Here is a 23,271-nt window from a genome sequence, read left to right as displayed (position 1 = left end):
ACAAACCAGCGGCAATCCGATCGGGTCACGGCTGGGGCAGTGGAGTCGATGGTGATCTCCGCCGAGACGGCCTCGAGGCCGCCGGATCCCCCGTCGGCGGCCACGGCCGCGTCCTCGAGAGCAGAGACGCAGGGTAACCTCCTTCATAACTTCTCCTTTCCAGTGCTCAAGACGTGGGGAAACCAGCGGCTCCTTCGTTGCGTGAACGTGAACCGCAAAGGGGAGATCATCGGTGGCGGCACAGGCCGGAGATCGGCGGTCGAGGGAGGCGGGCTGCGGATCCGAGCTCCGGCGGAGGGCGGCGAGGGCGACGCGGGGCTGGAGGAGGTCAGGGAGAAGCTCCTCATCCACCTCCGCGAGGCGGCGGACCGGATGAAGCTGGCGGTCCTGCTTCCTACGGGCGGGTCCCCGGGGAAGCCGGAGCCGGAGCTGGAACTGGATCCGGAACCCGTGGCGGGAGCGGAGCCGTCTTCGTCGGTGGCGGTGAGGCCGTGGAATCTGAGGACGAGGAGAGCAGGGTCTAGAGCCCGGATGGGGATCGAGCGGCACCTGAGCGTCTCCCCTCCCCGGCCGCCGGTGGCGGCGGAGAGGAGGACGGTCCGGCTGAGGTCGGAGGACTTAGAGCGGAGGGACCGGCCCAAGTTCTCGATCACGCTCACGAGGGAGGAGATCGAGGAAGATATCTACGCGGTGACGGGATCCCGCGCCCGCCGCCGGCCCAAAAAGCGGCCTCGCGTCGTCCAGAAGCAGCTCGACGTAAGATCATATTTTCCTTCTTTTTCTAAATTTCTTCCACTATTTTTCGTCCTTCAAATCGAAATTTCTCCGTGCTAATTTATCCTACGAAACTATTTTCTATAAAAAGTTCCTTTGTCGACATTATTTATTTTTGTCAATTAGGGGTTGTTCCCTGGTTCATGGTTGTCGGAGATAACGGCGGACACGTACCGAGTTCCGGAGTAGAGCCCCCCATGGCCGACCGACGGAGCTGCAAGGAGGTAAGCATACCTCGTGCGGTGATATGAATCCTTTCTCCGCTGAAGTTGGCTTGATGGTTTGGGGTTAACTGACTCTATAAAAAAGTTCGTGCGCAAAGCCTTTTAGGAGAGAGCAGTAACAAATTAAATCCTGCTCTATCTTCTATCGTACCTATAGATATTCTCTTCTATAGAAGCTTATTTAGTCCCGATATAAATATTTGTTCTCTCTGCACGACTTTTCTTCTGGTCTTGTATTATGTGAAACCGTGTTCTTGTTATTGTAGTCTTTTAGAACAAACTCTTCCTTTCCCTTTGATGTGCTAAAAATCATTTTGTGATATCTCACTTTTCTCTGATAATTATTATATGTTATGTGGACTTGGAGAACGTAGAAAATTTTGAGAGAGGCCAAGGGGATTGTACAGAGAAGGTGGAGAAATTTTGGGGGAGGCTGGCGGCTGGGGAGCTAATAGTAAAGGGGGGAGGGCTGGGGCGGTCAACGCGGCTGTAGGTTGCTCCCTGGTCTCGTGGTGTATGGAATTGGGGTTTGGAATGCGTCCTGCCATGACCTCAGCTGCAGTCTGTGTTGCTAGCGTGCGTGTGATGAGCTTGCGCTGGCTAAGATTGGGGATAATTGAGAGTGGATTTGTGAGCAGGGATTAAGGTGGGAGGTCAGAAGGGATTGGTCTGGTGGGCCTGGAAAGTGGGATTCTATAATGTTTCCGGTTCTTGGTGGGCTGGGTTCTCTGGTTTAATAAAGGTTTGGTGGTCAGTGTGGGGCAGGGATATTCTTTAACTATCCAACAATCAAGTCGGCGAATTATTAGCAGTCCATCCTTCCTGTTTATGTTACCCGTTCATCTAGGTTGATGCTAGCTGATGTGCGCCAAGGTATCTACTGTTGCATTGTTTGATTTTTACCGTTTTACGGGGTCTTTTGATTGTAAACTAAAATTGAGGGATGGATTGGACAGGGTCATGGTTACATTATGCAGTCAGTTTTTTTTTGGTAAGACATTATGCAGTCAGTTACTGTAAAGATACTGTAAATAAAAGCTAGCAGGTCCTTGCACGTCTTTCATCTATTTATGCCTTCATACGGTTTCCAAAGCGGAACCATAAAATTATAAATTATAAATTCCATTCATGTGCGGCTTTTAGGTTCGTTAAAAGCAGAACGAAAACATTATGGGTTTGTTTGTTTCGTAAATTTTTTTTCTCATCAAAATATATTTTTTAAAAAATTATTATTTAAATATATGATGTCTGAAAAAATAAATTTTAAAATATTTGATCGAATATGAAAAAGTGATATATTTTTAGATAATTTATATTTGGTTGAATATCTATATTTTTAAAAAAATTATATAAAATATCTATTATGATTTTAATTTTAGAAAAAAATTTATTCTACTTTATTTAAAAGTTTAAAAGTATTTTTAGATTTTTTTTGGTAGTGAGAATTGGACTTTTCTATATCTTCTGTCGGTTTTTTTCATGAGATATAAGAATTTTATTCCTATGCAAAAATTATTTTTTGATTTCTTTCTTTTAAAAAAATTACAATCGAATATGAGGTGTTTCTTTTTTTTTTTTCTTGTTGGCTTCATTTTTTCTTTTTTTCTCTCCTCGTGAATCAAAGAAGTCTTATATTTGCTATTAAAACTTTTGGAGAAAGTTGATGGACATTGAACTTTTGATGTATTTGTTAGATATATGTCCTAGAAATCAAGTTGACCGATATATTTAATCTTTTTAGTGGCATAATTTTGTAACTGAATAAAATAATAAGAGGTTAATTTTTTATTCATATAGAGTCATATATCCATGAATCGATGACATATATTCTCAAAAATTGATAATTTGAGTCATGTATCATTGATGATTAATTCCTAAATGCTTCTGATCAATGGATTATCACGAGAATGATGATTGATCTGATAAGATTGGTACACGGATCGTTTTTCTCTGGATAGACGAGTCTCGAGTCTACAGTGTGAGGACACTAGAGCGAGAGTGCAGATGATTGTTAGAGAACAATGGTATCGAGCATGATTAATATGAGTAATCACATGGATGTCTATCCACTCCTCAGTGATATACTCGATATTGCAGTGATATGAGTAGTCCTTAGATTTACGGTGCATCAACCACTCACAATAGGACTGCTGTAGTTTGACTGTACGATAACTCGATCTCTTAACCATACGGAGCTTTGAGATGTATGTTGGTTGCAGTAGATTCATTGTAGGAGTAGAGTGCGCACCTATATGAGATCTATCGATCTTAATAGATAAGGAGTAGTCCTATATTATTCATGAGACTGAGTTCAGAAGATCATGGCCATGGCAGAGTGAATGATGGAAAAAGATTTTCATAAGATTTTACTTATAAACTTGAGTCGATTTAATATTACATATGACAAGCGATGAGATTTGACGAGTTATCCATGAACTTCATCTTATCAAAACTTATGATAGAAAGATTGAATCATACGATAAATGTACTTAGAAGTTCAATATTCTATTCTGTTGGGTTGCCACTACATACTGCTAGGTATCGCTGGTGGATTATGAGATTTATCGAGCGTCGTTTTGATGATCGATGACCCTCGATGGGCAGAGTTGGAATCGTTCCAACCTATCAAAAGGAGTTTCAATGATATTGTGATAGGGATCACAATATATCTCACTACTAGACAGAATAGAACCTATGAGTCACACACAAAAGAGATCTTTGTCCGATTAGATGGTTGATCAGTGATTGTGAATCACAGAGGGATATAATTATCAATATGATTGATGATTGATCTAATGCAATTGCTGCAATTATCTAACTTATTAAGAGTTAGTGAGTTGTTGGAGGATTAATTAGCAATTGGATTGCTAATTGGATTGATTAAGCAATGAAGCGTGGATCAAGTCTAATTGAATTGGATTCAATTTGACTTGATTTAGATTTGATTTAGATCAAGCCTAATTGGATTATAAGATAATCTAATTACAGGAGAGACCAAATTCTTATTTGATATGAATTTGGGTGTCATCCTAATTAGATTAGGATTTAATCAAGAAAAATTAGGTTCCTAATCGGATTAGAATTTCAATCTCTTTTGGGTTCAATCAACTCCTAATTAGATTAAGATTTGATCTGATTAAACTAAGCACAAAGAAAAATCCCAATTGAATTAGGATTCTCCCTCTTTCTTGTGCCACATCAAAGCCCCACATCCCAACTTGATTTGTGCCAATATTCCATGCTAAAAACTCTTTCACGCCCTCTTGAGTTTGCATGAAATATTCACACCCCAAGATGGAAACTCATCATGCCAAGAAAATAGGGAGGCTCTTGGATGCCCCCCAAACTCTTTTTTTAACCCTAATCCAATGCCTATAAAAGAGGAGGCCTCTTGGGCTTGGAAAATAAGGGTGGTTTTCAATGTGAGAAAAGAAAAAAATTCAAAAGGAAAGGCTCCTTCTTGGTGTGAGAAAAGAAGAGGAAGAAAGTCTTCCTCGTAGGCATGAGAAAGGAAGAAGAGTCTTCCTTGTGTGCATAGATTTGAGAGAGGAAAAGTTCTTCTTTGGAGGCATGGAAAAAGTAGAGAAAAAGTTTCTCTTGTGCATGGAAGAAAGAAAAAGAAAGTTCTTCGTAGGCATGAAAGAAAGAAGAGTTCTTTCTTAGTCTTCTAGATCTCTAGCATAGAGATCTTATGCGTAGATTACAGAAAGAAAAGAAGAGAGTCTTCTTATTTTTTTTCTTTTTTTTTTCTTCTTCTCTAAGAGAGTCTTGAGAGATAAAGAAGAGTCTTCATCAACCATCAAGAGGCGTCTTCTGCAAGAAAACTAGCATCCCGATGAAAACACAGACCTCCGATTGGATTTGAAGATCTCGGAGTATACCATGATCATCAGCTGCGATGTTCATCAATCCGCGTAAAGATATGAAGATCAGATCTCCAATTTGATTTATTTTCTTCATCAAATTTTAGATTGAATGCTTTCATATTCATATAATAGGTCTTAGGTGGTTAGCAAATTAAATCTGATGCATGTTAAATTAAAATAGTTTTAATCTGAATTTATCTTTTACTATAATTAAATTAAATCTAACAAAAATTTTAAAATGAATGCATGTAACCACCTGAAAACCCAACAGTAGTATCAGAGTCAGGTTTTGATATGAACATGAAATCGATTCAGATATAAAATCTGATGTATAAAAATCAGATCTGAAATTAATCAATTGTTCAATATCATTCTAACATAAGGTTGTCCTGACATAACTCGGTTATACTGTATGATTGTCCTAGAACAATATAGAACATTAAAAATTATTAGATCTAAAATTTCTGCATGTTAAATTATATGTTTGTCATGTTGTTTTAGATCTGAAATTAATTAAGTTTGCTTCAAATTTGAAATTAGTTTCAGATCTGAAGATATTTTGTGGAGTCTTGATCTGATCTCAAATTCGTTTCAGATCTGAAATTTGGTTTCAAGATCTGAAAATTCTGCACATTGGGTTCATGGGTAGACTAGATTGGATCTGTAATCTGATTACAGTCCTAAGGGTTTTCGATTGGCATATGTTAAGCTCAATCGAGATGGGCAATTGATCAAGTCGAATCAAGGAGTTGATTGCGATTAGGTCAAGTCTACTCAAGATCAGAACAATAGTTGTAGGATCAGATCGATTAACATACATGTGTGGTAAATCATTGACCCACAATCTGATCTTGGCTCAGTGGCTCAAGCTTCAATCACTTAGGTTAACCAAATTGAAATTAGTCAAGACCTATTGGTGTCTAAGGCAAGTAATTGAGCGATGGTTATTTAATTAGGATCATTGCCACTAGCAGTAGGGAGTCTCCCATCAATCTCTTACTTATCTGACCAGCAGTGATCAGTTTAGATTTGGGTACCTGATGATTTGAGATCAACCCATACCCTAATCAATTAAAGATTTGCATGAGATGTAAACTAAAAGAGACTTAAATAAATCTCCTCGTTAATATTAAGTCATAGGATCTTCCATCGTTGTAGAGTGCCATGCCCTCTCTGATGTTGATTATTTTTTGCTGGATATAGTGATTCAGTTGTATCATGAGAGAAGCAACCACTCTATTGGTATGAGATGCCGTGAGGTGGAGATGGGGTTGGGTTCAATAACTGTCAGATGAGGGTCTGAATGACGGCTTCACTCACGCTCAATGGTAGATCTGACTTAACTAAGGAATGAGATCAGTAACTGTGAGGTGAGGGTTCAGGATCTAGAGATTAGGTCTACGATAATTTACTTGAGAAGCATTGGACAAGAGTTGTCCATCTATTGATTGACATGTTTATCAATAACTGTTAGGTGAGGTAGCATGCCAATCAGGGGACCGCAGTATCTGCTAGGAATCCTTACTCATGAAGAGGTTCTCGTTTTCCCACCCAAGAAGTGTAGAGATTCGTAGAAATAATGGAAGTTTATTTTTAAAATAAAATTTTTAAAATAAATTAAATAAATCAATTATAAAAATCTAACTAGAATTTTTTTTCTTTCTGTTAGGATTTCTCTGCCTCCGATCTTATTTTTATTTTTAGAAAATAATTGACTAACCAGACCTAATTATAAGGATTGGCTCAGGAACTTAAAAATTATTTTGAGCTTTGAGAAGCGTAGCTATGTCTAGGACCAGGAATCTCCAATGTTACCAAATCGTTCGACCGCTGACTAATAGAAAGTGCTAGAAAATTGGACGAATGATGATAACAAGGTTAGGTGCTACAAATTGACGTCTAAGTCAAATGAGTTGCAACATCAGGTCATATAGACTACTTAGGCTATGTTGACTCACCTACAAAGGTTATATGGTGAGATGAGTCGATTTGTACATTATGAAGTATCTGAGAGACTCTTCAATGCTAAGATGAATTAAGGGCAGTCAGTCTATAATCATCGTTTGATAATGATCAAAGATCTGGAGGAGCTTGAAAAGCTCGACATGACCATGCATAAGAAATTGCAAGCGAATTTGATCCGGCAATCTCTTACTAGTTCATATAGATAGTTTATAATAAACTACTATATGAACAAGAATGATTATCCCCTAACTGAGTTATTAGGCATGTTGATGACCACCTAAGAGACTTTGAAGAGTTTAAAGGGCACAGTTCTCGCTGTGAAGTGGAGAAACTGTCAAGAAAATCTAAAAATCTTTAAAAAAAAATGAAAGGGACACACTTTTAAAAGGTACGTTAGACTACTTATAAAAGCAACTAATCTTATGATTTCTTTTACTTCATGTTGAGCGACAAACTCTGGTTCTAGTGTACTTTTGTGCACTTCTATGCAGGGTCTTAAGGAAAATACAAGGCTTGGGAAGGTGAGATGACCCTTTGAGTAGGCAACAGGGCAAGAGCTGCTACTATGGCTGTAGGCACCTATCTTCTACGATAATCGTGTGGGTTTAGTTTCTCTAAAGAACTATTATAATGTTTTTGCTACTAGCAAAAACTTGATTCTGTTTTAGCACAGGATAATTATGAATTTAGTTTTCATAAAGACTATCGTACCTTTTATTTTGAAAATAAAATAGTTGGACATAGCTTTATGATTAATAGTCTCCATCATTTATATATTGATGTGAATGTATTCGAGCAGATAAATGAGTGCCATTGGATCTGAGAGATCCAGTGATGAGATTAACCATAAGTATATGTGGCACCTTAAGCTAGATCATATAGGAGAAGAAATGATTAACAGACTGGAGACAGATGGATCTTTGGGCTCGATGACTATTGAGTCATATCAAGTCTGTGAGTCTTATCTTCAAAAAAAATATGGTCAAGCTATTCTTTGTGGGATATGGGAAAGAGACCACTAAGATACTTGCCTTGGTGCACACTAATGTGTGTGGCCCATTTGATATGACAATTAAAGGAGGTTATTTCTACTTAATTATCTTTATCGTTGATTGTCCACAGTATGGATATATGTATGAGATATATAAATTTGAGGTCTTTGAAATGTTCAAAGAATTTAGATATGAAATAGAAAAGCAAACTAAAAAAATTCTAAAGGTATTTCGATCAAATCAAAAAGAATAATACCTAAGAAATTTTTTGGTTATCTCAAGGAAAGCAGCATAAGTCTCATAATGGACTCTATCTGAAATGCCTTAACTCAATAGGATTTTCGGATCAAAGAAGTCGGATCCTATTAGATGTGGTTCGATCCATAATGGCTTCACTGACTTTTTCATTATTTATTTAGGGGACATGTTTTGCTTACCACTAATTATATAGTAAATTGAGTTTCCTCTAAATTCGTTCTTACTACACCGTATAAGATATGACATGATAAGAAACTAAGTCTTGATCATCTCAAAATTTGGAGATGTTCAACTCGTGTCAAGCGACAGTAGGCAAATAAGATAGAGGCTAGGTTTATGAGAGCTCGTTTCATAAGGTACCCAAAAGAGTTTTTTGGATACTAATTTTGCCTTCTAAAGGATCACAATGTGATTGTGACCTAACACACTATCTTTCTGAAAAATAGTTATCCATGATGAAAATAGTGAGAGGCAATTATGACTCGAAGAGAAAGTCGTCTAAAAGCAACAACGAGTCATAGAGCCTATAGAACCTATTGAGCCAATAAATGGTGTACCTCATCCATCTCGTAGATCTAGTTGAATTTTCTATCTTTCTAAAAGGTACAAAGGTATACTTATAAAGGATGTAGAAAAAATGTTCCTCACAAGAGATGGAAAATATGGAGATGATCCCTAAAACTATTATGAGATGGTGTCATCGTTTTCATGATGCGATCAAATCTTTTGATTTCATCAAGAATGAGGAGGAACCAGGAGTCTTTAAGAAGGTCAGTGAGAGTGTTTGAAAATCTTCGTATGGTACGTGGATGGCATCCTCCTAATTGAGAATGTTGTTCCCATGATGACCTTGGTTAAGGTCTGATTGTCGAAGAAATTCTCCATCAAAGATCTAAATGAAGCATCCTTTATTCTGAAAATAAAGATCTATAGAAATAGATCTAAAATGATACTTCGTCTCTCAGAGAACATGTATATAGAGAAAGTGCTGAAAGGGTTTAGCATGAAAAATTTCAAAAGAGGAATTATTATCCTTTAGGCATGGAGTTCATCTCTCCAAGATGATTTTTCCTAGCACATTTGAGGAGAATGAATGCATGAGCTTAGATCCTTATGCTTCTGCTATAAGGAGCCTTATATACGCTATGCTATGTACTCGATCGATATATTTCTTGCTGTGAGTGTCATAAGCAAAATATTAGTCGAATCCCGACAAGGAGCTCTGGATAGTTGTGAAATATATATATTCTTAAGTATTTGAGAAGGACTAAGAATATGTTCTTGATTTTTAGAGGAGGAGAATTTAGGATTTAAGGAAACAAAGATTGATGATTGAAGGTCTACATCAGCATGTGTATTCCTATGTTATGGTGGTGCGGTATATTAGAAAAGTTTTGATTATTACAAATTTCATCATGGAGATAAAGTTCATCACCGTTTCTAAGGGTGCTAAGGCAGCTTTCTAGTTTATGCAGTTCGGAGTGATGACATTAGATATCATAACTCTACTTTGATAATATCGGTACTATAGCTCTGGCTAAGAAACTAAGATCTCATCAGAAGTCTAAGCACATAGAATAACAATTCCATCAGATTCGCAAATACCTTGAGAAAAACTATATCGAGATATAGAGAGTAAACTCCATGGAGAACATGGCAGACCCGCTGACTCAGCTATTGAGCCAGCAGGAGATTGAAGCTCATTTTATGAAGATGAGGATTAGGTTCATAGCCTATTGGCTTTAGTGTAAATGAGAGATTGTTAGATGTATGCTCTAGAAGCTAAGTTGGCCGATAAATATAACATTTTTAATGGCATAGTTTTGTAATTGAATAAAATAATAAGGGATTAATTTTTTATTTATGTAGAGTCATGTGTCCATGAATCGTCCAAGAAATTAATAGAATGATGACATATATTCTTAAGAGTTGAGAATTTGAGATATGTGTCATTGATGATTAATTCCTAAATACTCCCGATCAATGGATCATCCCGAGAACGGTGATTGATCTGATAAGATTGGTGCACGCATCGCTTTCCTTTGGATAGATGGATTTTAAATTTACAGTGTGGGGATACTGAAGTGAGAGTGCAGGTGATTGTTAGAGAACTATGGTACCGAACGTAACCAATACGAGTAGCCACATAGATGCCTATCCACTAGTCAGTGACATACTCGATGTTACAGTGGTGTGAGTAGTCTTTAGATATATGGTGATTTGGTCATTTATAATAGAGATGCTGTAGTTTGACTATACTATAATTTGACTTTCTAGTTATATAAAATTTTGAGATATATATTGATTATAATATAATTATTATAAAAATATGATATGTATCTAAATAAAATCTGTATAAAAAATAATTGCTCATATATTGACCTCGTGGACACCACGATCTCCAGCTACCACGAAGGACAAAAGCTTTTACTTTTAGAAACTTCAGTTCAGCGAGAAGGAAGCGGTTTATCCCACTGCCCACCGAGATCGCATAATTCGAGGGGCGGATGGATGCCCAACGGCATGGTTTGGAATACAATGACCCTGGTGACCCGTGCCTCAGCAAACATGCCCCCGCGATTTGATAGGAACTGGTGAGATGGACTGGGGGTGGTGCGGAAAAGTTTTACGGTTTGGAAGCCTAAAAATAAAAACACACTTTCTTTTTCCTTTTATATTTGGTTGGAAACAATTAAACGTTTTGTTCGAAAAATTTTTATTTTTCATTATGAAAGAAATGAGATTATCTCAATTGCTCAAAATTCAATCCCACTAGAATTCAAATTGTCATTTCGATCCTGAGTATGAACCAAACATATTCGAAAATAAAACCATTTTTATTCTCACTCTGATCCATTTTGAACCAAACATGCCCTACATATCTAGTCTACTTAGGCTCAGTAGACCACTTCTCTTCCTTTAGTTCCATGAAAAAGTGAATAGAAAAAAAGTTTTTTTTAAAAAAAATAATTGTTGGGATATACTGACCGTCGATCGACGGACGACTCTGATGGACGACCCCGACCGACCCCGACGAACGACTCCGATCGACGACCCCGACGGAAGACCCCGACCGCCGACCGACGGACGACTCCGACCGACGGTCCCGACAGACAGCTGCCGATAATGTCCGATCGAAGGTGTGTCGGCCGAACCGATCCATGCTATTTCCGACCGACCGAGCGATCGAACCCATATTACCGACTCACTATCGGGGGTGGCAGCCGACGTCCGACTTAAGCAAGACACCAGACCAGCCGACGGTGCCTCCGGGTCATCACCCGACATCCCGGCAGCCGAATGCCGACCGACCCCACTCATGCCAACTCATCATTGGGCCTACATGTCCGACGTCCGACTTCACCGATCGACCGACGGGTGCCGTTACCGACCGATCGACGGCTATCGACCGACCGAGGATACGTCGGTCGGACAGACCTTTTCGGCTCTCCCAACTAACTGCACTATGGAGTCCGATGCCCGACTCCTGCAATGTGCCCGACTGACTGTCAGAGGGCCCCAAATTTTCACCCTACGCCCCTCAACTGGCCGCCGATCTATGGTCGGTTGGCTCCTCCAATCGCCGTACCACTATCAGAGACTGTCAGTCCTGACAACGGCATGCAGCACTGCCGCCTAGGGGCATTATCCCACCTAAGACATGGTCAACCCTAGCGATTTGACAGTCCCACGACGATTTGACACCTTTACGGCGACTCTGACAATCTTCAGTGAGTTGACAATTCTTCAATTGTCCGCGTCATTAATGACGGCGCCATACCATGCTCCACTATATATATCGGGGAAGGCAACAGTGCTAGAGGTCCCTTCGAGACAACAGACTTGCTCCCTCTCTCTTTCTCCCTCTCTCTCGTTGAGCTCTCTGTCTTCATTTCACTGTTGCCCAGTCACCGCTCTGACTTGACCGTCGGAGGGTCTCCGCCGGAGCCGCCTCCGGACTGTGTGGAGTTCCTTTTTTGCAGGTGCTCGTTCCCGGCGATCAGGCGACGAGGGGATTGGCCGCAACAGATTGGCGTGCCAGGAAGGGGGGGCACCAACGCTCATAGTGACGAGTTAGTGCTTCATCGACAGCACCAGGGATCGTAACCCCTACAGAATTCAAGGTGACAAAGACAAGAGCTCAGTGATCGAGGGTCACTGGATCGGCGAGGCGCTCTTCCTGTCGAGAAGAGGCCTCTCCTCCACCCTCCACGGCAGAACCTAGCTCTCCACACCCCGCGGTGATCACGGAGGCGCAGATCGCGGTGATTGTGCTGCAGATGACCGTGCTGACGGACGCGGTCAAGAGCCTTCAACGGCAACCAACCCAGTTGCCGCACTCGCCGATGGAGCAACCGACGGCACACCCGATGCCCTCCAGGAGCTTCCGACTGGCGCCTGACTTAAGGCACGGGCCGAAAGGAAAAACGGAAGAAAGGTCGGGCCCATGCTGAACCCAGCAGGCCCTCCACTGATAGACGGGTCTTGCCCCGACGACGGAGTCCGAGACCGACGCATCGCAGGTATGACTCCTACACCCCTCTCCTCGCTCCTTGTGTGCAGATCTTGATAGAGATCGAAGGAGCGGAGAATCTACGACGACCTCGGCCTCTGAAGGCAAAAAGCCCCGACCAACACGGTTGATCGTCGATCGCCGAATCAACGGCTCGATCACCGATCGCCGAATCAACGGCTCGATCATCGATCGCCGAACCGACGACCTCAGCCTCTGAAGGCAAAAGGCCCCGACCAACATAGCTCGATCACCGATCGCTGAATCAACAGCTCGATCATCGATCGTCGAATCAACGGCTCGATCATCGATCGTCGAACCGACGGCCTCGGTCTCTGAAGGCAAAAGGCCCTGACCAACACGATCGATCGTCGATCGCCGAATCAACGGCTCGATCACCGATCGTCGAACCGACGGCCTCAGCCTCTGAAGGCAAAAGGCCCCGACCAACATGACCGATCGTCGATCGCCGAATCAACGGCTCGATCATCGATTGCCGAACCGACGGCCTCAGCCTCTGAAGGCAAAAGGCCCCGACCAACACGGTCGATCGTCGATCGCCGAATCAACGGCTCGATCATCGATCGCCGAACCGACGGCCTCGGCCTCTGAAGGCAAAAGGCTCCGACCAACACGGTCGATCATCGATCGCCGAATCAACGGCTCGATCACCGATCGTCGAGCCGACGGCCTCAGCCTCTGAAGGCAAAAGGCCCTGACCAACATGACTCGATTGCCGATCGCTGAATCTACGACTCCGTCGTCGGCCTGATCGTCGAATCGCCGAACTAACGGCTCAATCGTCGAGGACACATCGGGTTCTACGACGGAGATCGAAGGGACGGAATATCTACGACGGCCCCCACCTCTGAAGGCAAAGGGCTTCGACCAATGCGGCTGACTAACTTGCCGACTTAGCTTCGACTAAGAAGGGCAAAATGCCAGGACGACCGCAGTCGCATTCGCGACATACCGACCTGGTCACGATCGGTCGAAGGATATTCAGCTTGCCACCGTTTATCAAACATCCCGACGCATACGTCCGACCAAGGGTCGGACAATGGATATTCGACTTGCCATCGTTATCCTATCCGAATACGTCGGACGCTGCTCGACTATCAGATTCTGCGGAATGATCGCGTCGACGAGCAACGTTCGGAGGTTGGCCGACCTCCAACCCGACGTGCATGCTCGACCTACAATCAGGACAACCGATATTGGATCGTTCGTTGATGTGATCACCATTGTCAGGGCAAGACAAGACGGAAAACCACTCCTTTCGTCCGAAGCCATCGCCCACGTGTTCACACGAGCCAGCATGACATCGGACTCAGGAGTGGGGGGGGCAACTGTTGGGATATACTGACCGCCGACCGACAGACGACTCCGACGGACGACCCCGACCGACCCCGACTAATGACTCCGATCGACGACCCCGATGGAAGACCCCGACCGCCGACCGACGGACGACTCCGACCGACGGTCCCGACAGACAGCTGCCGATAATGTCCGATCGAAGGTGTGTCGGCCGAACCGACCCATGCTATTCCCGACCGACCGAGCGGTCGAACCCATATTACCGACTCACTATCGGGGGTGGCAGCCGACGTCCGACTTAAGCAAGACACCAGACCAGCCGACGGTGCCTCCAGGTCATCACCCGACATCCCGACAGCCGAATGCCGACCGACCCCACTCATGCCAACTCATCATTGGGCCTACATGTCCGACGCCCGACTTCACCGATCGACCGACGGGTGCCGTTACCGACCGATCGACGGCTATCGACCGACCGAGGATACGTCGGTTGGGCAAACCTTTTCGGCTCTCCCAACTGACTGCACTATGGAGTCCGATGCCTGACTCCTGCAACGTGCCCGACTGACTGTCAGAGGGCCCCAAATTTTCACCCTACGCCCCTCAGCTGGTCGCCGACCTATGGTCGGTCGGCTCCTCCAATCGTTGTACCACTACCAGAGACTGTCAGTCCTGACAACGGCATACAGCACTGCCGTCTAGGGGCATTATCCCACCTAAGACATGGTCAACCCTAGCGATTTGACAGTCCCACGACGATTTGACACCTTTACGGCGACTCTGACAGTCTTCAGTGAGTTGATAATTCTTCAATTGTCCGCGCCATTAATGACGGCGCCATACCATGCTCCACTATATATATCGGGGAAGGCAACAGTGCTAGAGGTCCCTTCGAGACAACAGGCTTGCTCCCTCTCTCTTTCTCCCTCTCTCTCGTTGAGCTCTCTGTCTTCATTTCACTGTTGCCCAGTCACCGCTCTGACTTGACCGTCGGAGGGTCCCCGCCGGAGCCGCTTCCGGACTGTGTGGACTTCTTTTTTTGCAGGCGCTCGTTCCCGGCGATCAGGCGACGAGAGGATTGGCCGCAACAATAATATTTACCAAAAAAATTTAAAAAGAAACTCCCAAACGAACGGAAATCCTTTAAACTTCAGAAAAAGCCGCTCCATTGCTTAATTCCCCTTTCAATGGGCAAGTTGATACGGGTCAGCCTAGTGTCACATGGAGGTTTGATTTGGCCACGAGTGCCACGTCAGAATACAGGCCGCCATGGTGCACTGCATGAGAAGCGCGACCATGTAACAACCATGGGCATTAGCTGGGTATTGAAAACAAACGCAAGATTCAGCATTTTTTTTCCCCAGAGTTAGAAAAGAATTCACATAGCAAATGTCAAAAAATAAATAGCAAATGTAATAGTTTTCTCAAACATTCATTATATATTTACATAAAAATATCTGATCTCCACTGGCAGTATCGTGCAGTATCATTACTTCGTAGCATATAGAGATTATTGCTAACCGGAGGCACATAAACATCTAAAAAATTGGTAATGAGCAACTCATGAATCGATTGGAAAATCAGTAAAAAAAAGTTTGGATCCCTTTGTTTACAGGGATAATTTGAGGAATCATTTAACAAAATGAAAAATTTAATATAATTAAAAAAAATTCAGTAGTTTGAAGAATGTCGCTATGGCTTTATGGCCGAAGAAAGAACAAGATTACGCTAACGAGATAGTGACACATGTTCCCAATATCTTAGAAATGCTAGTAAGGCGATTAGCAATTGGGTTGCCCTTCGAGTTGAATTAAGTTTTATTAAAATAGGACGCTAGACGAATTACTGTGTAGCATCCAATCAGGACTGTCTTATTAATTAAGGTTAAGCATTAGTACCGCCAAACTAGACTGGGTTAAAGTGTTTTATAATTTTGGCGTTAGTCCAAGCTATAGAAAGAAAACGGCCTTCATTCAAAAAACATCGATAATGCCAGGTACAGGGGCAAGCACCAGTTCTTTAATGCAATGAGATTTGCGTCTATGTAACTTCCCTATGTTCCAACCAAAACCTCCTGACTTCTGGGTGAAAGGAACATGAAGAAAAAAAAAAAATCTTCCACACGTTCCGATCTAAAGGGAAGCAAAAGCTGCAAAACGAGAAGAATTGCTCTAATGTTCTTAACTAGAGTTTAGGTTGTATTTGGTGCATCGCCGCGCAGTCTCGAAAGATAACATAGATTACTTTCAAAATAAATTATAATTATTAAATTATTAATAATATTAATTATTATATTTGATACAGACACTAATGTTATAGTAAAATTATTAAAAATCTTAATTGACATATTTAATATGATAATCAGATTATCGATAATATAAAATTAAATTTTTAAAATACTTCCAAAAATTTTATCCTGATACTCTTCTTTCTCTCTAGTAAGGAGACGAGGGTAGAGGAGCCATGGGGGATGGTAGGGGATGAGGGCGGAGCCGTGAGGGATGGTAGGGGATGGGTTGGAGGAGCCACGGATGGAGGGCGCACATGAAGAAGCCGTGGGTGGCTTCGAGAGAGGGTTAGACGACTGATTTTATGTGATTTTTTTGAAAGATAATTTTATCCAAAATTTTTATTGTAATATTATCAAAAACAAATGATAATCTGGATAGCCATCCCTCCCTAAAGTAATGTAGATTATCAAGACAATTTAAATTACTACTTAAAAAATATATCAAATACAATAATCTAATAGACCTATTTTAAATTATCGATAATTTGAATAGATTGCCAGCTACCAAATGCAACCTAACTCTTGCAAGCACAAAAGAAAGCGGCCATAGGCAAAATTGATGAATGGTGATCCACGTAAGGCCTTCTTATATACAAAATATCATATGTCGTAATATCTAAATATTCTTTTGACTCAATTTGATTATTATCGAGCTCGAATATAAATAATAAAATATTTAGCTTAAAGATTCACAAGCCTTTTCGAATATATATATTTTTAATAATATTATATTTTATTTACAATATATATATTATTAAACTAATATTTTTAGAGCTGAAATCAGATCGAATACCAGCATATCCATATCCATATCCATATTTGTTGTCGGACGAATAAAATTACGGATATAGATATTATTCATATGCAAAAATTCATATCCGTATTTATCTTGAATGGATATAGATACAATTCGGATACTAGAAGTATAGATATAATAACGGATATAACTTAGATAATTAAACTTTATGACTACAAAGTCAAAGATATTGCTAAATAGATAATAAATCAAGTTAAAAATATGTTTACATAGTTGTATATTTTTTTTAAAAATTAATAAGTACTATATAAAATTATATAAGATTATATGTAGATTCGAATATTCGAATACGGATCGGATAGTTGTCCATCCATATCTATTTTTTTTATGGATATGGATACGGATATGAATATTAGTCAAACTTAAAATTTTTATCTATATTCAGATTGATTCAGATACAGAAACGGATCTGGATGGATAATATCTAGGGATGAGCATGATTTGATTTGGATCGATTTTATGCTCAAACCTAAGCCGAATCAGTCCTAAACGGTTTAATATTTCTAGAAACCAAACCGAACCAATAAACATTGAAACCAAACTAAACAAACATGATTTAAATGATCTGATCTGATTTCGTTTAACAGTTTATATTATTTTTTTTTTTTTGTTATTCATGAAGATTTGTTTCTTTTTCACATAAGTGTACCATCAAGAAAATTTATCAAGTAAAATGATTTAAATTGATATAAGATATTGTTACTCAATAAAATAAAATACTTAAACAAATACCATCATTAAAGACTAAAAAGATAAAGATCTCAAACACATTACAAAAAAAAATAAATAATTCAATAAGTAAGTCACTTAAGGTCTAAGGCTAATCGATACAAAACTAAATTGATAAATAACACCATAAATCCAGAATTATTTTCTAATACATTAATACTTCAATATAAATAATACCCTAATTAAAATGACGTCATTTTATTAAAGCCGATCCGGTTTGATTTGAGAACGATTTTATTTACTGATAAATCTGAACCAATCCAAACTCATTTTTTATATGTCAAAAACCAACCAAACCAAACCGAATAAAATTTTAAACCAAACCATACCTATGATTTGGTTCGATTTTACCAGTTTGATTGGTTTAGGTTCGATTTTTACTCACTCCTAATAATATCTAGACTACTTTCGCCCCTGAATATTTTAAATTATAATAATATTATAATTTATTTATAATATATATTATTAATTTAATATTTTAAATTATAATATTTATAAATTTTAAATTGATTTAACTTCTAACTTTTAACTATATTTTTTAATTATAGCCAAAACTTTAAATTTAAGCTCAAACTTGAGCTTTAATATAGCTCGATTGGTATTCAAGTTGAGTCGAACTGGATCTTGAATATTACTTTTTTTTTTTTTTTTTTTTGGAGTTTCAGCTTGGGTATTAAAGTTTAATTGATCTCAAGTTGAGTTTAAGCCCGAATATTTTGAATCGACTTGAAATGAGCTTCTATATACTCTATTTAGCTTGGTTCCATCGCATCCCCAGAGATATGTCCATATCACAAACTTAACTATGACCTACTAAGATAGAGACTACAATTTTCTTCCTTTAATTATTTTTTTCGTTTTTTCTTTATTTGGGAAAATTAGAAGGGGCTAAGCTCTATCCTGTAATCTATATTCCTGTCACCAATCAAGAGCTGAGTCTAACCAAAACTGAAACCTCTCACCTTGCCGAAGCGACAAGGAGTGATACCATCCGACTAAAGACTCGATGGCCAGACCAGACTTCTGCTAAGCATAAAAGGTGTTTAAGTTAATATATGGTTGAAGGGCCGTACAGCACATGCAAATAAATGCGAGTTCATGAGAGAGACATGCATGATAGGATAAAAAGGTTAGTAGGTATTAACGATTAATTAACTATCTATCACGGAACAATTTGCTTCCTCAACTGAAAAAGCTTATGCTTACAAGAAAAACACTGGGCAGGAGTCCACAAGTTTCGCAAAAGGGTAAACAGGACTTGGTCAATGAAATATATCTCATTACAGAAAATTATAAGTGAAGGTGGCGAGCGAACATTCAAGGCGAAACTTCCAAGACTTCCACAATCTTTTATTAAAGTTTTCATTATTTACCCAGGTTTACGTCATATGCGGATCGAAGGTCAGCGACCGCATAACACCTAACCAGAACATCACTAAGAGGAATGTATTGAAATAAATAAATAATATTTCAAATATACATAAAACGAGAAAACAAATCAGAAAGAATAGTATAATATCTTTTTGAGATTCAAAGAATAAAATAATATATAAATTGCAAATTGCTAGTATTATTTTTTTTTGGTAAAAAAAAAAATTGGAGGGAGCGTATCCTGACGGTCTAGCCACGGGGTTTGGAAGTAGCAGTTGATCCTCTGACCCTCAATGATGCTGGGGTGACATATTCACCTATTGAATTTGTCCATATGGTAGAAAGGAGACCATCTATTCATCCAAATTCGATTCCGAATCAAACATTCTCTAGCTAGGATTGGGGTCCTATGATCACACCTAGAGGAGATAGCACTATGTAAAAACCTATATTAGTGTGGTACAATATGTTTAACTACCCAATGAGAAATCTGTTTTCACAAATTGTGCAATGAAATCCACCAATTATCGATAAATATCTATTCTAATACTCAAGTTACTAAAATCAGGGAAATAAGTAATACATGAAAATAGATAAAATAGCAAATCAAGCATTAAAGTAACTGATGTGGAAAATATTTCGACTGACCTCAGTAGTGTTCGATATAGAGATAGCTCAACATGACCAACCTCATCGTCTTAGACATAGATGATCTAAAGGCACGGCCATCTTGGCCTAATAATGTTAACAGTGGTTATGCCTATAGTCGTTATTGTATGATTAAAGTTGTCAAGCTGCGGGTATATAGATAGCCACTACGGTCTATTTAACTATAAACTAGCCATTGTTGTATAATTACTGCATATTCTGCTCATTGCAAAAATGACTACTGACCTCCTTCTATAAATAGGATAGGGCAGGGACCTAGAGGTGGCAATGGATCGGGTTTGGATCGGATGGATCAATCTCTGAACCTATCCTATTAGAAAAAAAATCTAAATCCATACTTGTCCCATACCCATCTTGGATCGAATAAAATAGAGATTAAGATTAGGTTAGCTCAGGTCATGTATAGTTGAAACCCCTTCCTTCTAATAAAAAATCCCCTCCCAGTCCTGACCAAAATTTAAGAAACCCTTTCGATCTTCCCCTCTAGTCTCCCGATCTAAGAAACCTCTCCGATCTCCTAGAGTACTTTTGGCCCTCCTTCCCCACAGATCTATGAAAAAGAGGAAAAAAAAACAGAGAAGCAAAAAACAGATAAAAATATGATCAATTTATGTAGGAAAAAGTCTTATCTTTTAATTTTTTTCCATCTTTCCTTTGATTTCAATCTACAGGAGTCTCAATCAGATGGGAGGTTTGGAGTGGCTGAAGCTTAAACGATGGTTAAGATTTTGCCAAAGCCATTTCTCTCCTCCTCACTTGGACAATGGCTAGGATTTTGTCGATCAAAAAGGAAGCTTAGATGTCGATAATGCCCAAAATAGGATTTTTTTCTTAGATACCATCCTCCTGTCCTCCTCCTCCATCATCCAACTAGTGGTCCTCCGAGCTCCTGTCATGCCCCGAACCCAACATCCGGATCGAATACATGATGGCCGCACACTCCGTAGGACAAACCCTAAAAAATATGCAAGATCTATAAAATTTTTTACAATTTCAACATCTCATAAATACTATTAATCTCAATTCGTACTAATTAATTTTATATTAATAAATATCAACCTTATATAATTTACAAAACTCGATCATCTAATTGTTATTGATGGTGCTCTATCTAATCAATCACCATTTGAATCTTTGCCAAGTACAAGCATCTTATAACTCTGAAAAAGAAAAAAAGGAGGAAAAAGAATGGTGAGCTTTACAGCCCAGTAAGAATCCCCACACACTCACACTAATATAATAATATAATTTAAAAATAACATATGAACAGTATCAAAGAAAACATAAGCCATGAAATCTCATGCCAAGTATCCAGTATAATTCAATATCAATATATAAAAATATATATTATATACCATCAAATATTCATCTTTTTCAAAAGTCAGATACTGTATATATGTAATCAAGTAAAACTTCTTTTTGCTTAATTATGATTTTATATCTTATCATCGATATCTAATTAGCAGATCCGAATCAATCAATAGTTATCTTTAGGGTTATGGACTAATCAAGATTACGATTCCATCTGTGACTGGCAAACCATACTAGCCGCGATCCCTTCTGCGATGGTAAATCATACTAGCCGCGATCCCGCCTGTGGTGGCAATCCATACTAGCCGCGATCCCGCCTGCGGTGGCAATTTTAAGCACCACATTTCTGCCCGTGGCTAGTTTATTCTCAATTTAACGTGGCTAGTCCAAATATCCCTTCTTGATCATCAATTTATTAAGTCCCAATTTATGTCAGAAAAATATTATGTCATATTATATTCTTTTTCAAAATTCTTAATAATCGGTATCGCATCCCAAATCATCCAAAAAGCTATCATTATTTAATACAAACATATGATATAGAATATACAAATAATCATACTGACAAACATAAATTAAATATCAACCATGAGAAATTAAATCATGTAGTGCAAAAATAAGTATATATATTTGTGTTTGTGTCTAAGAATCCTTACCTCTATCCATAATTGACTCAAACACAATAATCGATGAACTCCTCAATATACGAACTCAAAATTAAGGTATTTCACTCAATATCTTCTTATATAATCAATTGCATCTTTCTATAATTATGGACAAACCTAAAAACCATGCGCGATTAAGGACAGCAAAATTATGAAAATACCCCTAAATGTCATAAGTTCAGGACCTCTCTTAAGATCAACCAAGATCTTTGTTTAAGTATCTGGATCCTCTACTGATCCATAAGATTCTAAAGAGAGAAATCATGAAGAGAGAGGAGAAGTCTAGAGAGAGAAAATTTTAGAGAGAGAAACTAGAGAGAAAAAATAGGGACAGAAATTGATAGAGAGAGAAAATGGAGAGAAAATAGAGAGAAGAGAGAGGAAAGAGAGAGAAACTCTCTTTCTTTTTTTCTTTCTTTTCTTTTTTTTTTTTTCTGGTTTGCTTCTTTCTTTTCTTTTCTTTTCTTTTTCCTTTTTTTTTCCCGATTTCTTCTTTCTTCTTCGTGAAAACAGGGGAGGGAAACTTTGAGGCCAAACCCCTCCCATGGATGTGCCTTCTCCGGCGATGCCTCAGGTGGCTGCGATAGGGAGTGGCCCTCGACAACCAAAACAAGGATAGAACCCAACAATGGCAACCGGTCCGATGGAGGAAAAAAAAGAAAAGATAAAACAAAAACAAAGAAAGTCATTTTCCATGTATTCTAGCAATGATCCTTGCCAATCCCACTAGAGATCAAGCCTTAGAGTTAGATAAGATAGGAGAAGAAGAGTTAAAGGTTGTTACCTTGACTCTGGCGAGATCTTGCAATCGATTCCGGTAGTGGAGTCCCCACAAAATCCTCACGGAGATAGCTTGAAATCAAGGGTTCTATGGGTGGAAATCGGTGGGACTCAAATTAGGATGCTCGATAGGGAACGAAAATCGATTTTTATAGGCCAAAATCGATGTTAATTGAGTCAAAAATAGAGTCCTATTTCCCTCCTTCCACTGGAATCAAGGAAGAAGTCGAACTCCTTCCAGGAGTCTGATTCTTCCCCTTTTTATTTTTATTTTTTTATTTTTCTGTTGTTTTAAGATTTGTGCGGAAAAAAAAAATCTAGGTTATTATAGTCTCCCTCCCTTAAAATAATTTCATTCTCAAAATTAGTAAAATCTTAAGGGTGCAAAATTTTTATCTTATCTTCGAGCTCCTAGGTAGCTTTCTTCATTCGAAAAGAAATTTCAACCCTCTATCATAACATCCTTTGAATTAAAATCAATCCTTTCGATCAAATTCAAATGACTTAAAGCATCATACTTTCACTGTACGCTCTAATCTAAATCCAACGAATATCTCGAGTTTGCTATATAACTTTCAAACAAATAAAAAAGTAGATTGTCAATTCCTTGCACGATAACCTAAAATACAAATTATCCATCAACACCCTATGAATCATCAATCCCTAGTAATCATAACATTATGCTTAAATATCCCTTAAATCACAATCCCTAGAGATCATAATCTTAAGC

General features: G+C 39.4%; 1 protein-coding gene across 1 annotated transcript in view; it reads left to right on the top strand.

Annotated features, from left to right (window-relative positions):
• The window catches only part of LOC105041237 (uncharacterized), a 1,441-nt gene extending 121 nt beyond the window's left edge, over window positions 1-1,320 (top strand). The window contains exons 1-2 of the mRNA XM_010918110.3: window positions 1-756; window positions 901-1,320. The exon at window positions 1-756 is cut by the window's left edge and continues 121 nt beyond it. Of these exons, the coding sequence (XP_010916412.1) occupies window positions 49-756; window positions 901-963 (771 nt within the window). The 5' untranslated portion in view covers window positions 1-48 and the 3' untranslated portion in view covers window positions 964-1,320. The remainder of the gene's footprint in view (window positions 757-900) is intronic.
• Window positions 1,321-23,271: the final 21,951 nt, after the last annotated feature.

The sequence above is a fragment of the Elaeis guineensis genome, chromosome 3, assembly GCF_000442705.2.
Source record: "Elaeis guineensis isolate ETL-2024a chromosome 3, EG11, whole genome shotgun sequence".
NCBI lineage: Eukaryota > Viridiplantae > Streptophyta > Magnoliopsida > Arecales > Arecaceae > Elaeis > Elaeis guineensis.
This window is presented reverse-complemented; position numbering and strand designations above follow the sequence as displayed.